The sequence below is a fragment of the Bradysia coprophila genome, unplaced genomic scaffold (genome assembly GCF_014529535.1).
Source record: "Bradysia coprophila strain Holo2 unplaced genomic scaffold, BU_Bcop_v1 contig_232, whole genome shotgun sequence".
Lineage (NCBI taxonomy): Eukaryota > Metazoa > Arthropoda > Insecta > Diptera > Sciaridae > Bradysia > Bradysia coprophila.
In genome coordinates, this window is record NW_023503493.1 from 19,090,449 (window position 1) to 19,106,691 (window position 16,243).

General features: G+C 31.5%; 1 protein-coding gene across 5 annotated transcripts in view; it reads left to right on the top strand.

Annotated features, from left to right (window-relative positions):
• Nucleotides 1–16,243, top strand: part of LOC119075844 (neural-cadherin) — a 280,539-nt gene that overhangs the window by 10,797 nt on the left and 253,499 nt on the right. For all 5 annotated transcript variants that reach the window (XM_037182391.1, XM_037182393.1, XM_037182394.1 and 2 more), the window contains exon 2: nucleotides 12,975–14,663. In XM_037182391.1, the coding sequence (XP_037038286.1) occupies nucleotides 13,196–14,663 (1,468 nt within the window). In that variant the 5' untranslated portion in view covers nucleotides 12,975–13,195. The remainder of the gene's footprint in view (nucleotides 1–12,974; nucleotides 14,664–16,243) is intronic.

Here is a 16,243-nt window from a genome sequence, read left to right on the forward strand (position 1 = left end):
GGAGCTCAAATTACCATAAATATAAAATTGATCTCGTGCTGGTGCTTATTGTGGCTTCGTTTATTAATTTAAACTAATCGGTTCCTTGTACGTTGCTTCTTCTGCTACCAATTTTATTGTCGGCTTAGGAGTGTGAGAACTATTTACATTTCCCAATGAAATGCGTTGTAGATTCTATTAAATTGGTTCATACATACGAATGTGAGCATCTTTGAAATTTAATAAAAATATATTTCACACATTGCTCCAACAATAAAACGAACACAAAATTATTTTCTAATTCTTTTCGATCTGTCTAGTTACAAGTTGTAACTTACAACACGAAAAAAATTGCTTATAATTGGTTACTAATAACGCCCGTACAAAACAGAACATTGAATGTTTTGTACGCAAAAGGCGCCTAGTCATTGAGAATTGTATGCGCGGCGGTAAATTTATAGTTTACGTAACCTTACATGCATGTAAGACTTACTTTGTAAGTTCTTTCACTATTTACGATTTTCTTCATTACAATAATAAAACATGTACTCAAGTACATAACAATAAAACCGTACGTCTTTCCGAACAATTTGATTATCAAAATGTAACTACAATGTGTTAGGTCAACAGTTCATTGCGTTTCTTTCTCAATAAAAAAAAAAAACGAAACATGAAAAAGAAAACCCAGCAATTAGCCATGCATATGTTGATGAAATCAGAAAAGAATATACAAAAAAAAAATGTTTCTGAATAAGATGATTTTTGTAAATTTTTACAATAGAATGCCGTTTCATCGATAAACAGAGAATTATTTTAATGGTCATCAAGAGACGTACGTGTCTGAAACTGAAACTGAATGGATGGATATTCATGTGATATATACCATCATCCAATGTGTAATTGATGATTGAATAATAAAATTGGATGTGAAAAAAATCATCTTTAGTTTCAGTTTTAGTATTGTTTTTTGCCATATTTCCATTGTGTTTCGACGTACACTATTTTATTTGATTGGAAAGGATGAATCATATGAGTATCGTGGACGGCAAACTTGAATCAACTTTTTTTATGCATACAGCTCGGTTTTGTTTCAATAAAAAAAAATCAATCAAAACCAACCAGTTCTGAAAATAATTTTGAAATTCTGGCGTATACACATGTGTTGTTTCAATGAGATTGGTATGGCGATAGATATGTAGGAAATTTTTAGAAAAATATCTCTCATCCGAATCGTTTAAACACACCAGTGATAAAACATGGTGTATGTTCTTCCTAACAAGCCCGTACTGTTTTGAAAATAATAGTTTATCTTCAGGCGAATTTCTTTTAGATTGCTGCATCTCTTGTGTCACAAATTGGAACAATTTTCACCAATTTTCTTTGCGCACATGTTACCAATTTTGTTGGAATAAATTCGAGTATCTGAAATGTGCTTGAAGTTTGAACAAGTTAAATCCTTCTTATTCCTAGAGCTGGATTTTAGCAACATCCAAATACGAAGAAAGCTTTGTGTTTGTATTTAAATTTTCTTAGTATAATGAGTAAACATATTGTGGGACCAAATGAACCATTAATCCCCGTCCCAATTACGTACCTGATAAACCAATACCAAATCGAGAGAAAAAAAACCTGTGAAATACCCATGTTAACACCAGAGATTGTGCTAAACTGACACATTCTACACATCTCTAAAACGAAGATTTGTGTTTCTATACTAAGCGTCGAAAAGGATTAATTTCAAATTGTGGGTTTTAAACGAAGGCTTCTTTACATTTCCTTTTTTTTACATCACGTTCCATTCTGTTGTATCGCGTTGAACATCAATAAATCAAAATAATTTCAAAGCAATTTCTGATGAATCGATTAAATCAACATGACACATCTATAATCTCGCGCAGATATCTTTAAATCTGTTTCACAAAACCGCTTATTTCAATCCATTTCCCTTTACCGATATATTTAGGTTAGGTAAATAGAGAGAGAGAAGAGAAAAATAACACACAAATTTCAATCAAATTTTTCGATTAAATAACACGAATCTACACGGATTATTATCATCGTTTGTTTTTTCTCGAATAATAGATTAAGTTTAAGCCTCATACCAATCAACAGCGTTTGCTTATGGCGTCTTTGGTGTTTATGTGTTTAAGTTAATAACAAGGAAGAATCCTATTACCAATTTTTCGATTTAATTGGAATCAATTTTAAATCATAAGAAAAACCCATATAATAAGATCAGGTTTAAGTATGATTGAAAGGGTGTGCTCTTCACGGGTATAAAGCCCAAAGCATTTTATTATTTCTCAAAAAATATTAAATGTAATAAATTTCATATGCACTCCAATTGTTACATACATCGTCGATCAAGTGTTGAAATTTCATTTTCATGTTACTATACGCATGATATATCATATTAATATCGACAATCTTAACATATTCTCGTTCTTACGGTTGAATATTTTCCTTCGTCTACACACATATTCAATATTCATCCTAACAATATCCAATTCACATTATAATGGAATGTGTTCAACTGAATATGGTTATCGAAAGTGATGTTGTAGCCGAAGCCATCTGACTCCCATCTATAAATAAACTAACTTAATCTTTTTGAAAATAATTTAGAAAAATAAATCGAAAATGAAACATGTTGTTCTTGGTTAAATGAATGCGATATTTTTAGATATCCGACGAGTTAATAATCCGAAATAAAATATTTGCTTGCATCTTTGCACACTTAAAATATCTTCTTTTTTTACTTGTCTGCTTCTCTTATCTTAATTCATCTAACACAAAATGCAATAAGTTAAGACACTTTATTAACGTCTACATGGTTTAGTTGTGCGTTGGAAAATGTTAAATTCTTATTATCTATTGCAAACTTTCCGAGATTATAATTATATTGATGCGATACGTAGATTGTGTGTGGATGATTTCACCATTTTACTGACCTAACGAGCAAAAACTAGATGTGTACGTTTCTGTAATGCAACTAATCAAGTCATTCGATATTGTCGCCGATAGTGTAACAACAATTTCATTTCAGAAGATTTAATCTTAGCGATGGATACGAATTTTGTGTAAAAACAGAAGACGTTCAAACTTATGTCTTCATTAAATTTAATGAAATAATTCCTGATATCGGAATTGATTACATTTTCTTGACTCGTATTTATTTACTTTTACGGTAACAATACCGATTCATTAGAAATATACCTGACACTGCGACCCAAGATAGCGTAAATTCGTAACTTTAGGATTGATGTCAATGAGGGTAATATATTCCCTTTTCTTGGTTGAAAGGTCACGTTAAACGAATACAGCTATACTTTAACAAGCACGCTTCAATATTCTCTCAATAAATTTTAAAATTGAATTTAATATTTTCAATCGTAGCTGTTACTGCAGTCCTTCTAGTAGGAAGAAGTACAGTTTGTTCTTCAAACTTATATTTATTGTTCCGTTAAAGTATGATTTGTTGAACTGGAAAGTTATATTATCGTCAGTGTGCTGTCGGTAGATAAGTAAAGCTCATTTCAAATAATAAAATACTCGAACGTTGCAAAGCGTAGATATATGCGACTTGGTTGAGTAAATGGTAATATCATTTTATTGTATCTTATTGGAATTGGTAAAATAATTTCATTCGGATTTATTGACATTGTCGCAGGTCTCATAATGCAATAAATGTCTAAGATTTCACTTTACCGCTGCATTACATATTTTATATGCAAATTGAACAATTGATAGACTCTATTTTATTGTAAACCAATTCGATCGATAATATATGGGACATAAAATAAAATTTCATTAACATCCAGCCAATTAAGATAAAATAACTACAACACACAGGTCATTTAAAAATATTGACACCTCTCAACCGATGAAATCCCACAAAACGTACAACTTCAAATATTATTATTTAAAAAAAAATCGTATCCCAGCTCGACAAACCACACAAAAGATAATTTCATATTCACACGTATATTCAATAATAATGCCATTAAGTGATTTAATGAGAGATAATTCGAATTCGTTTTTTTTTTATTGTTGTGTGTGCTATCCTCTCGTCTGCCCATCTTCACATTGGTAACTTTTGTGTGTAACCAAATTATACATTCAAAATAATAATAATAAAAAAATATTGTTGACTGGCTTTGAAATGTTTTGATAAAACTTTTTAATCTGACACCATATTACCCGAATCAATGCACATAAAAAACCATTTCTTTGGCGCTAATGACTATTGAATTAATAATATTTTTTTGGTATTTTTCATTTTATTATTATTGAAAGCACACTCACATAATGATTGAACATACCTAACCGAAGGTAGGTAGATATTGAACCAATAAAAATATTTTTTTAATATACTGAATCAACTATTAAATGCACGAACGATTGTGATGATCTTCTTTTATTCATGTAACAACTAACGAACGGATATTTTCATTATATTAAACACAGCTACCATTTCGATACATTTTCATTGCATAAGTAAGCAAAAGAGTTCTCGGTAAATAACACTAATGCTGAAAACAAACGAGGCATTCAAAACATGTTTTGGTCCTTGTTTTCATGACGAAATTGTCGCAACTGTCAAATAAAATTAGAAATTTCTCTATCGAAAATTACGATTGCTGCATTTGTCAATGAAAACTAGGACCAAAACACGTTTTCAATGTCTCGTTTGTTTTCAGCATAAGCACCTTCGCTTCACTTTACCATGCGAAATAATTTGATAAAATCCATTGAGACTTTGGACGCGGAAATAGGACATCTCGCCATTATGACCTATCATGACTGACTGTAGGCAAAAATTATTCTTATATTTGATTGTCATTCAGAAACGGCTGGTCATCTGTCATCGATAACTATGATAAAATAAAGCGACGAGCTTCGAATAGCGTTCTATTCTACAGCACATTTTTTTAAAAAATGAAGTACATAATCTTCTATCGAACAGAACGGATAACTTAAAAGAAAATAATTAGCAGATTTAACGAGTGTATATCGCGTACACGCTTATCATTTCTAAAACGTTACCCAATAAAAATGAGAACGATATTTTTTACAATCAATAATCGAACACCTTCAATCCCACAACACATTCGACGCTTGGCGTTCAAAATTAAAGGGAACAAAATACATGTACCGTAGAAACGCTGTGCTTCTTCAATAGATCATTAGTCATAAAAATTTAAATATCCGGGGATAATGTGTTTTAAATAAAATTCAGTAAACAAGTTCAATACGTATTCCCTTTAAAGAGATTTGTTAAACAGGTATTTTGTAATATATGAATGTAATAATGAAATGTTCAACAATTGAAATGACCATTCCACTCCTTCAGTGGAAAAGAGCGAACAGAAAGTGTATTCGTTTAGGTGTTGTATATATACACACGAACAAACTGCTTCATATCCGACAAAAAAGGTGTATATAATTTGATGGGATTTGGCTTGGGAGCAATATTTTCTTAGTTTTATATCTTTTTTTTCTTTTCAAGAGGTGTAACTGACGAAATTACAATAAAAAGGTTTTCAAATAAATAATTCATCTTGAGCAGCAATGACGTTGACTTTCGTAAATTGTTTATACAACATATATAGGCGCATGTTAAACACAAACATATATAGACTCGTGTTAAGTAATATTTAGTTTAAGCAGTCAACATAACGAATCGATTCAAGTGGATAGTCTTCTTGAAGTTCTATTTCAATTCGATATCAACTTGGAATGCCTCAGTTTTCTTTTCTCTCCAAATATAGAATAAATGAATTTAAGCACATGGACATAATACAAATCGAATGTTGGTTGAACCCATCAAAACGGCTGAATGGAAAGAGCAAAGTTTACATAAATTTGTGAAAATGTAATGGAAATGGAATCCTTGATATCTACCCTTTCCTGGTTATTTTGTGTATCGATGTTCAAATGTATGTGTGGTTTAGGGTTACGTCTTAATCACGGTCGATATTTTCGATAAAAAATGTGCCCTCATCACTATTTACAACCGAAATTTCGATTCATTATAAATGGCGAACCAAATTTCCAAATAGCCTTCGTAAAGCTGTGCTTAGCATCCGTATAATAACTAATTTAAGTTTTAATTATCACTCATAATTGGCAACACAATTCTGTTAATTTTACAGCTTAATTTTTGCTAAATTGATGATCAATCATTTTGTTGTTTTACTCTGCATTAAAACCAGTTAAATGTAATAAACATTTCGTTCATTATGTTTTAATAACTTCGCGTTTACTTATTGATAATATTAACGGCCATGATTTTATTTATGACTGTGCAGTTTTGTTTCGATATTTATGGGAGTTCAATATATATTCGGGGGTATCGCGTATCGGGTTCATTTGGTCGCATTGATATTGAAGTATTCATGATTTGTTGCTGTGTATTTTAACGTCATGCAGTAACTCGTAATTATGGGGTTAAATCGATTTACGTTAACATTTGCAGCTATAACTAGATAAATGCTTGAATGTTGAACTTTTCAAAATTTAAAGTATCCCCATTCGTTTTACGTTGCAATGCCCTTGCTTCAAAGTAGTAAAAATAATAATTAAATGAAATCCATTCAGATTTGCTAATATGATTCGGTAAAATATAGATGAACAATAGTTGATGTTATATAAGAGCTCAGTTTTTCCAACTTCAACTTCAACCTTGTTAGGTTTATAAAACTTTTGTAAATGAATTGTAATGAATAGCAGGTTATATTTATGCTCAACAATTCTTCGAGTCAAGTTATATTCTTTGACTTCTCTGGGTTAGATTAATTATTTCTCTCAACTGCACGTACATTGGATTGGTTTGAATGTTCTGAAATTCAAAATTCGAATCCAATTAATGTGGAATCTTCACCCATGTGATTGTAGTTTCCGAATTATTTCGAATATTTCGGATTACTATCGATCGTAATTTAAGATGAGAAATCATTTATGTATCGATATAAACCATAGGAATCAGTAGCTTTCATAATTAATTTGCTTCTTATCGAAGGCTATCTATAATTCTCCAATATAATCAGCATAAAACTTTTATTTCCTCCGTACAAAAAAATCCATTTGCTTCAAAGGATTATCTTCATATTCCTTTTTAATGTTGATTGCATTGCATATAAGCGTAGTTCTAATGGAAATATCCCAATAAAATTATTCAATAGCCATTTTAAAATCTCGAAAAAGCGTATCAATAGTTAACAAAAAAAATGCCATAAAACAGGTACAGTCTCTAATCTATCTTCTTCACGTTAAATTTATTAAATAATTTCTCATAAATTATTCAAATCATATTCAAATTTAAAATAAAAAATAAGCCAAGCGGTTTTTGAGCAATAACTATATAATGATTTAACGAAGAAAAATCCTCTGCTATTTTTATTCAGCCAACGTGAGTTCCAAAAAAAGTAAAAAAAAAATTGATACAAGATGTTAAGCCTCCTCGAACGCGACAATGAAACAAAAACATTATATTTCTTGGTTTCACTGAACTATGTCATTACAAAACAGATCATGTCTATATGATATGAACTTAAATTGAACACGAAAAAAAGCTTTCTCGATGAAAAGACATTTGCACGACGAGCGAGAAAAAAATATATCATATTTTCATGGTGAAGATAATAAAGTTTCGGACGTGTGAATAATATCAACGTTTTTTGCGGTCATGTGTTTTCCACTCAATTTTGGTTCTATTTGTTTTTATTATGTTATTTCGTCAGTCATTTTATACGGCGATAGAGAAAGCTCTTAAGCCGATTTTAGATTGTTGTATCGAAAGAAAATCATTTCGTTATATCAAATATACATACAGTATACCATACCGTATAGTTAGAACAATTTTCATGAACCATCGCATTTCTTTCGTCTAATCCTACCTTTTATACTTGGAATTCAATTACGTCTATATATGCGACATCAATTCTGTTTCTTTCTTCTTCACTCCTTTATCTCAAAAAAGCAAAGACTTTGATGCGGATTACTTCAACTTGTATTCAAGTAAGACGCACACTTTTCGGGTTATATGGCACCAAACAATAATGATTAATATTTCTGTTCCTTTACATAGTTATTGTAAACTAAATGATTTAGGTAGGTACCCTTTGACCCAACAAAAACGGAAATTATATTGAATTTAAAATGGAAAATTATTATAAATAAAAATTGTATAAAGTAATTAATTCTTATCTGCTAAGAAGAGGATATAGGAAACATACGTACACAGGGTGACTGGCCGATTTGTCTATGATTTGTATTTAAAGAAGAAGAAGAGAAACGAATGCAGAAACTAGCAAAACCAAAACGACGAAAATCTTCTACTTCATTCGTTTGAACATTCATTTTGCTTGTGTAAAGAATGACTACCAGATCTCATCTCTTATTTACTATCGATACCAGATGACATTTTTCAATAAATTTACTACTTAAATATGACAGAATGCTGTGAAAACCTAAACCTAATTTGTCTTTTATTAGTCAACGAGGCTAATGGAGACTAAAAATAATGCTTTCTGCTTGATTACATTTTTAAAATCAAAGATGATGTGTTAGCTCGATGCATTATGTTCACTTCAAATACAATACGTCGTCCATGTCCATAATCTAAACTGAAATCGTCTGGTGTTTCACCCTCTGCTTTTAAGTATTCAATTGGATTTTAAAAGATTATCATCGGATAAACTTTTATTGGTTGTCGTAAAACGTATGTTTATTCTTGATGAAACATAAACAATGAGAAAACACAACGAAAATATTAAAATAATATAATGAACGTAAACAAATCTTTACTTTTTATGTATAAATATATGTGCAGTATGTGAGGCTATATTGAATATAAACATGGGCACATGTACGTTATTCCATATTCCCGTATACGAAAATACTTAATCAATTTCATAGAATAGCAAATTTAAATCTGAGAATTCGCTGAAATCTTACGAACGTAATTAGGTATCCGATCACATATTAAATGAATAAAAATACAGAAAACGAAGAATCGCATTGGATTGGGTTGGATACAATTTAATTGATTTTTGTTTCAATTGCCATTTTCTTTTGCTGAATTTCTTATTTTATTGTGAAATGCCGTTGTTCATAAGAAAAGACCACACTTGTGTTATACAGCGTTCACAACGATCGTTCTTGAAACAATTTGAACTGTTTTTAGGTATCAGATGGTCATTGCAGTTTTACTATTGGAATGGCAAAAATAAAATGAAAACACACGGAGCACAATAAAATTCAATTGATCTTTTCATTTGATTGCAGTGCCAATGCAACACTTGCTGTATTTTCAGTCTTTTTATTTCGTGCCAATCGTTATAGATATTTCCTTTATTAGGTGAAACGATAATTTCGATGAGAGAGAGAAATATTTTTATTTTCGTGAACATGCAACCACCTATAAGTCTATACGATTCTTATTTTATTATTTATGGTTCATCTTTTAATATTATTTGATGGTTATTTCTGCGATATAAAATATGGCTGTGTTCTACATTTTATTGTTTTGTATTATTTTCGAATCGTTTAACACCGTTCCTTGACTCAACGTTTTAGACTTTTTATGATCGATGATGAATGTTTGACCCATAAGTCTTTTTTTTTGTTATGTTCCTCCGTTTTATTAATATGAAGTCATTTATCTTCGATTGTGGTACTATTTGTGATTTATAAAGTTCAAAAGAATACCTTCAGTCGAGCATATTAACGTGGTATACGGCTACAAGTACATAACAATGACTGAAGATTGATTAAAAATTGATTTTCTATTTTTGTATTTATTTGTCGAGCTTTTGATCTCAAGTCGGTTTAATACAATAAGCACCTTAAATGGTTGCTCACATCATAAAATACTACCGGTTCCTAATTTCTCCGTTTGTTGTTGTTTGGTTTTTGGTTTTTTCATATGAATTCCTTCAAAACATAGCCACAAAGAAACATGGCCCTTCAAAGTCAACAAATTGAATATTTATTACAACGACCGCTGTGATTTTTATTTATGGAATTGTTACCTACAATGTCTTGAACTGTTTGGTTTCGGAACGTTTTCGTGTGAATTTATATCAAGCTTAGACGCATGAGTATAAGCTGAATGAATCAATTATCATCTTTCTAATATTTCATTAACTGAAATTTTATAAAGTTTACTGAATTTATTTGTTTTCCGTATGGCATTCGGTCCAACCACGTTCATTTCACAACTATGAGATAATAATTGGTTGGCTTCAGTTACAACAATTTCGACTAATCATTGAAATAACTCACTTACTTCACCATAACCAATCATCACGTGTTTCAAGTGTAAATAATGATTAAGATAATCGTAGGATGGGATGTATATATTCGTCTTCAATATAAAAACAGAATCGAGATAATCACAAAAACACATAAAATGTCTTTATAATTTCTTCAAAATAAAAACAAATAAAAACCGAAACGTCAGACATTAATTTCCTAACACTGAATCTCTAATAAAATAATTTAAAAAAAATGTTCCATAATTATGGGTTCAGTTCTAAGTTTAGTCATCAGACGTAATTTCCTTTATTACACACTTTGCACAAGAAAGTATCTATGTGTGCCTCTCTGCACACTGTAATAAAATTTTTATTTAATTTTATTAAAATTAAATTAATTTAGTTAATTAAATATGGTGCCGGCCGCTACGACGATATAAGTGTACATTTTATTATTAGAAAATTACCGACAATTAAAATACAAACACAGTATCAGTGGATATATGGATAGAAGTAGATGAAAACCGATTTGATTGAGTTTTTTCCCATTCAGAGGACAATCAATCTAAAAATAAACAATGTAATATAGGTGAAACCTACCATTATAATCCCATTAGCGCAAAAGTGCATTTTAACTACGAATGACTTTTTCTGATCGAGCAAGAAATTTTGATTGACATCACTCGAGAAAAGTTAATTTCGAAACTTTTTCATAATTATATTGCATTTTTTGCCCGGACGACGTAACTGCCATATCATTAAGAGCCTTGGTACAAAGCCAGGCCTTTCAAAAAAAAAAAATCCATCAAAACCACTTTATAAATCAACCAGCATAAAATGAACTCATCGTCCGTAACACGATCATATTTTATGTAACTTTTTTTTTCTGTTGTGTTATCTGCTTTCGGAGCAATATTATTCATTTAAATTGTAATAAATACATTTTGTTCTTGACTTGCTATTATGGTCGAGTACTGTACAATATAGAGTGGTAACATCGTCGTACACATATCATGGAATCATTATATCATGATGTATAATTCTGTGAGATAAATTTGTTCTGAGCCAGCAAAAAAAAAGTAATTCATCGTAAAGCAAGTTTTTGTTTTGTCCTGGTTGTTGTATATGGTTCCTCGATTTTTCACTCTACACAGCATCGTTCTCTTTTTTGTTCATCTCCATACAATTTCTACGAAAGTTAATAAACATTTTTGTAACTGTGAAGTATGTGACTTCAATTTATTTAATTTAAAAAAAAGTTAGGGAGTTTATTTACCTCTCTAAAGTAAATTGAAAATGGTCGGTGCTGTAGCTATTCTATTCGTCAAACAATTACCCATCGTTCTAATCGAAAAGTTAACAAAAGTTTCATTACACTGTTTGCTGTTAGCTATAATTGCACATCGGGTTTTTAAAGTTAAATTAAAAATTAACTAAAGTGATGTTTGAACATTCTCCTAAAATAAGAAAATTAAAACATCAAGCAACTCGAAAAAATGTTGTTATTATTCTCGTTCTCATTAAAACTAATTAAACTTCTGCGTTATTTGTCCATCGTTCAAGTATATGTATAAATTCGAAAATTAATATAAAATCAAATTTAGCACCATACACGAACAAAATTATTTAAAAAAATGTGAGAGTAAAATTCAACTTTTTTTTTAAATATCAGTGTAATGGCATCGATAACCACAAAATTTATCGTTGTTTATCGAACGGAAAAATCGCATTGATCGAATTCCATATAATTTCGATATTAATGGTATTTCGCTTTTATCTTCATCTCAAAGCACTCTGATTCGCACTGTCAATGGGGATATAGAGGAATTTTTATTTATGGGTGGTTTTATTACCAGAGGGTATATGAAAAGCATAAAATTTTCTTTAATTGTTTTAAAAATTATTGAGGTAATTTCACTGAAAGGGTGCTCAAATATCTTTCATAAAACTATACCAATAATATTTGCCTTCAACTACGTTCTTTTTATTACCAACCATTATTATTAGGCACTTACTGCGTTATTATTCATATAAATCATGAAATATTATCACGTGTTCTCTAAAATAAAAACCAAAAAGAGCATTAAGAGGAGAGCAAAACTGAGCGTTTGTAGCGTTAGTTGAAGAAGTAATAAAACAAAAAAAAATGACAGAGCTTTGAAAGCGTGAATATATACATTAACTATTAACACATTTGGTACACCTAGAATCAACAGTTTTATAAAATTTTAAACATTCTTCTCTATTAATCGTAAACTAAAATCAACATTTTTTCCACGACGCTTCTATGACTTTCGCTTTTTATTACACCTTTACCGCAGCCACACATGACTCGTATAATACTTAATTTTATGAATTGCATCGTTCCCTGATTATAGAAAACATTTCCAGCTGTGATGTAAATAAATATGATATTAATTTCAAGCATAAGATATATAACGACTAACAACCTGTCCACCAATAACGCTACATGTCGGGATGGCATTGCGTAATGAAATTCTCATTCCGAAAAACAATTATTGAAACTGAAAAATAATATCTAATGTGAAATTCAAGAAGTTTCCGCAGTCTAACCGAGTAGAAAACCAGCTACATGTATGAGACCAAATAAATCAACATAATTTGTGATAATTACGCATACCATTTTACAAATCGACTCTCGATATCATCCGAGAACAACAATTTGTTTATTTCAATAGTTCAATAAATTTTAATATCAAAAATATCTATTTCCAGGTGATGTTGTTTAAAGCAGCGGGATATCTAGCACTGGAATAATGTCTTAGTAACAACCAAACGGAGGTGCATTTCCATAACAGTGTTCCAGCGATAAGAAAAACCCATCGATTTACGTTTATTCAAGTGGCATAATTCAGACAACTTGTCATTGGATTTTATTTTAGACAAGAAAAAAGACAATTAAATTGTGCTGGAGTGTGAGTGTGTGTGAACCGAAAATGTTGAACTCCGGTGCCGCAATAAAAATGCGGCAGTCGGGTGTTTCATACTATCGATCCGGCATCGTGATGCTGTATATGTTTGTAATTGTGTCGTCAATAATTGGTGTTACATATGGTACAAATAACCGTTACGAGGATTTGGTGTTTGATCCAACAAAAAACACATTGTCACTAGTCCTGCCACACGACACATATCCAGGTTTTAGTATTAAACGAATAACATCAACGAATTCATCGTCAACTCCCGGCTACACTTCATTGTTCACATTGAATCGAGAATATTCGAAGTATTTTACAGTACTCGATAATGGAATGCTTATGACAACAGCAGACCTATCACCACTGGTTAACAAGCCAGTTAATCTAGTTGTGGTTGAGGAAACGCCCAATTCAACGGCTACACATCAATTACAACTGCTGGTTATGGATAGGAAAGATATGCTTCGATTTCCAGGAGCCAGTCTGGAGGCCTTTGGTGAAGTCAAAGAAAATCAAAAATCGGGAACAAAAGTTCAGGGTCTACCACTATTGCAGGCGAATTCCATCAGCGGTAACAAAGCGATTACCTATTCGATTATTGACGGAAATGAGGACAATGCATTTACATTGCAAAACAGCGTTACCAAAGACATGAAGACTGAACTGACTATTAAAAATGCTGAAAAGTCAGGTATATGGATAGTTACTGCCAAACCGTTGGATCGTGAGACAAGAAACAATTACACAATTTTTATACAAGCCACTGACGACGAGGGACTCGATAAGGCAATATCCAAAATTGCAGTAACAATTTTAGATGAAAACGATAACCATCCAATCTTCACACAGTCTGACTATAAGTTCTCTGTGGCTGGAACTAAAGGCACTAATTTAGAAGGAAACACATCAGTTATATGGCAACGGTTTACGAGTGTCGGACGGGTTGAAGCCAAAGATCTCGACGGAGACAAAGTGACATACAAGCTATTAACACCAAATAATATCGTGATTATTGTTCCACAAACCGGTGAATTATTGCTGGCAGGTGAACCGGACAAGTTTGAAATTATGTTGAAAGTTGAAGCACACGATCTACGATCTCCTAGTTTAAAGTCAGTGAAACCGGTTGACGTTTTGATAGAATTTGTCGCACCCGATCCAACATCGGTTGTTGTGCAACAGTTAGAACATGACGAAAACTATAATCAACATTCGCATCGACGTGATAAGAGACGAGTTACGCGCGCGGTTCGTCCTACCAAACGTATGGAATTCACCGAAGCTGATGGTGATACCGAAGGTAAAAGTGTGTTCCAGTTAGAAAAAGAAACCGATCGGGAAACATTTAAAATACGTGATGAAAATCCATGGGTAACGGTTGAACCGAATGGAGCGGTTCGCGTAAAAAAGAAGTGGGACTATGAAGAACTTGGACCGGAGAAAACTATTGACTTTTGGGTGATCATCACAAATTCTGGACAGAACGGTGAGCGCTAGTATAAAACTTATTGTTTGGGAATATGATTCGGCTGGACTAGTTTAAGGTGTTTAGCAGGACGTAGAATTGGGGAAGACAAATTGAGATAAATTTTTATAGGTTTCCATTTCTTCATTTTTGAGCCCCAAGAATAATGTTGCAGCAAGGAATGAAATTTAATGTAGCTCGTTAGCTCGAATTCAAACAAGTAACATAGGGACGCAAAAATCAATGAAAAACAAAGAAAAACTTTTTCTTAAAATAAAAACTTCCCCGTTGTTGTTTCTTTCAATTTTTCCCTTTTTGACAGAGGAATAAAATTTAAGAAAAACAAATAAAACAAAGCAAAAGGAACCCTTGGTATTATCAAGCACCGTCACATCTCTTTCATCATAGCAAAAAAAAATGTATTTCTAACAGAATCACATATACAGAAACCAAATGTTTTTCAAATCTAAAAAATGAAAACAATAAAAAAAAATAAACCCTCGCAGTGTGCAGCCCACATAGATCTGAAGAACACCGTTACCATACTTTCAGTTCTGATACTCGAAACTCATGCGTATATCAAGGGTCGCACATGTCTTGCGCACATGTGTTCTGCATTTTCTTCGAACACAAAATACAAAATAAGAAGAAAACGTATTACCGTCTCACACAGGGTGTGTCAAAAGACAACAACACGAGTAACATAGCAAACAAAATTTTGTTTATTTTATAGTTCCCTTTTTCGTGAAACGACGGTTGTTTTATGTGTATTCTAATGAGGAATTGCCGTAATGAAATGATCAAGGTTCAAACAGCATCACCAATGTACGTTTTATATCCAGCTATTACATTTTGAATTTGAACCTTAAATACTAAAACGTAAACAGTTCGGTTGGTACAGAACGAAAACATATAAAATTAGCTCAGGTTATGTTTTCTTACAATTTGTCTTTGGATGGAACGAGAGAAGATGAATGAATACTTTATTTATACTTTTACTCACTTACGATGTTCATGTTCCGTAGTCATAGTAAGACAAAACGGATTGGAATAATGTCCAAAAAACATGGATGTAAATACTATATGAAAAGAAGTACATTTTATATCAACGCCACACCAATATGGTACTGCTCTATATAGAAGCACGTATATGCAATTTGTTTCGCAGACAATCTGGATGGTTGAAATGTTTATAAAACATCCCGATGGAGAAAAAAAAAACGCAGATATTTATTCAGTGTGCATAGTTTGCATTCGAATAAAACGCAAAAAAACATTTTTTTTTTTGGCATATCCGTTTGATGCTAAGATTATGTATTGTGCCGTTGTAAGCATAAAATTATTAGCATCCTGTTTTGAATTCATAAATGAGGTTAATTATTCGCTATGTTTGACAATTTTTATTTCAAAATTAGTTTGAGGAATACATTTTGAGGTCTGCTGTTTATAATTTCCGATGATTTTCTGGTTTTCATTTACTAATTACTTCAATTCAGAAGTTGAGCTATTAACTCTAAATTGTTATTCAGCTGTAAATCTTACTATCAATACAACATTAACTTCCATCTCAATCACTCAGTTTAGGTTCTACCATTCCATGT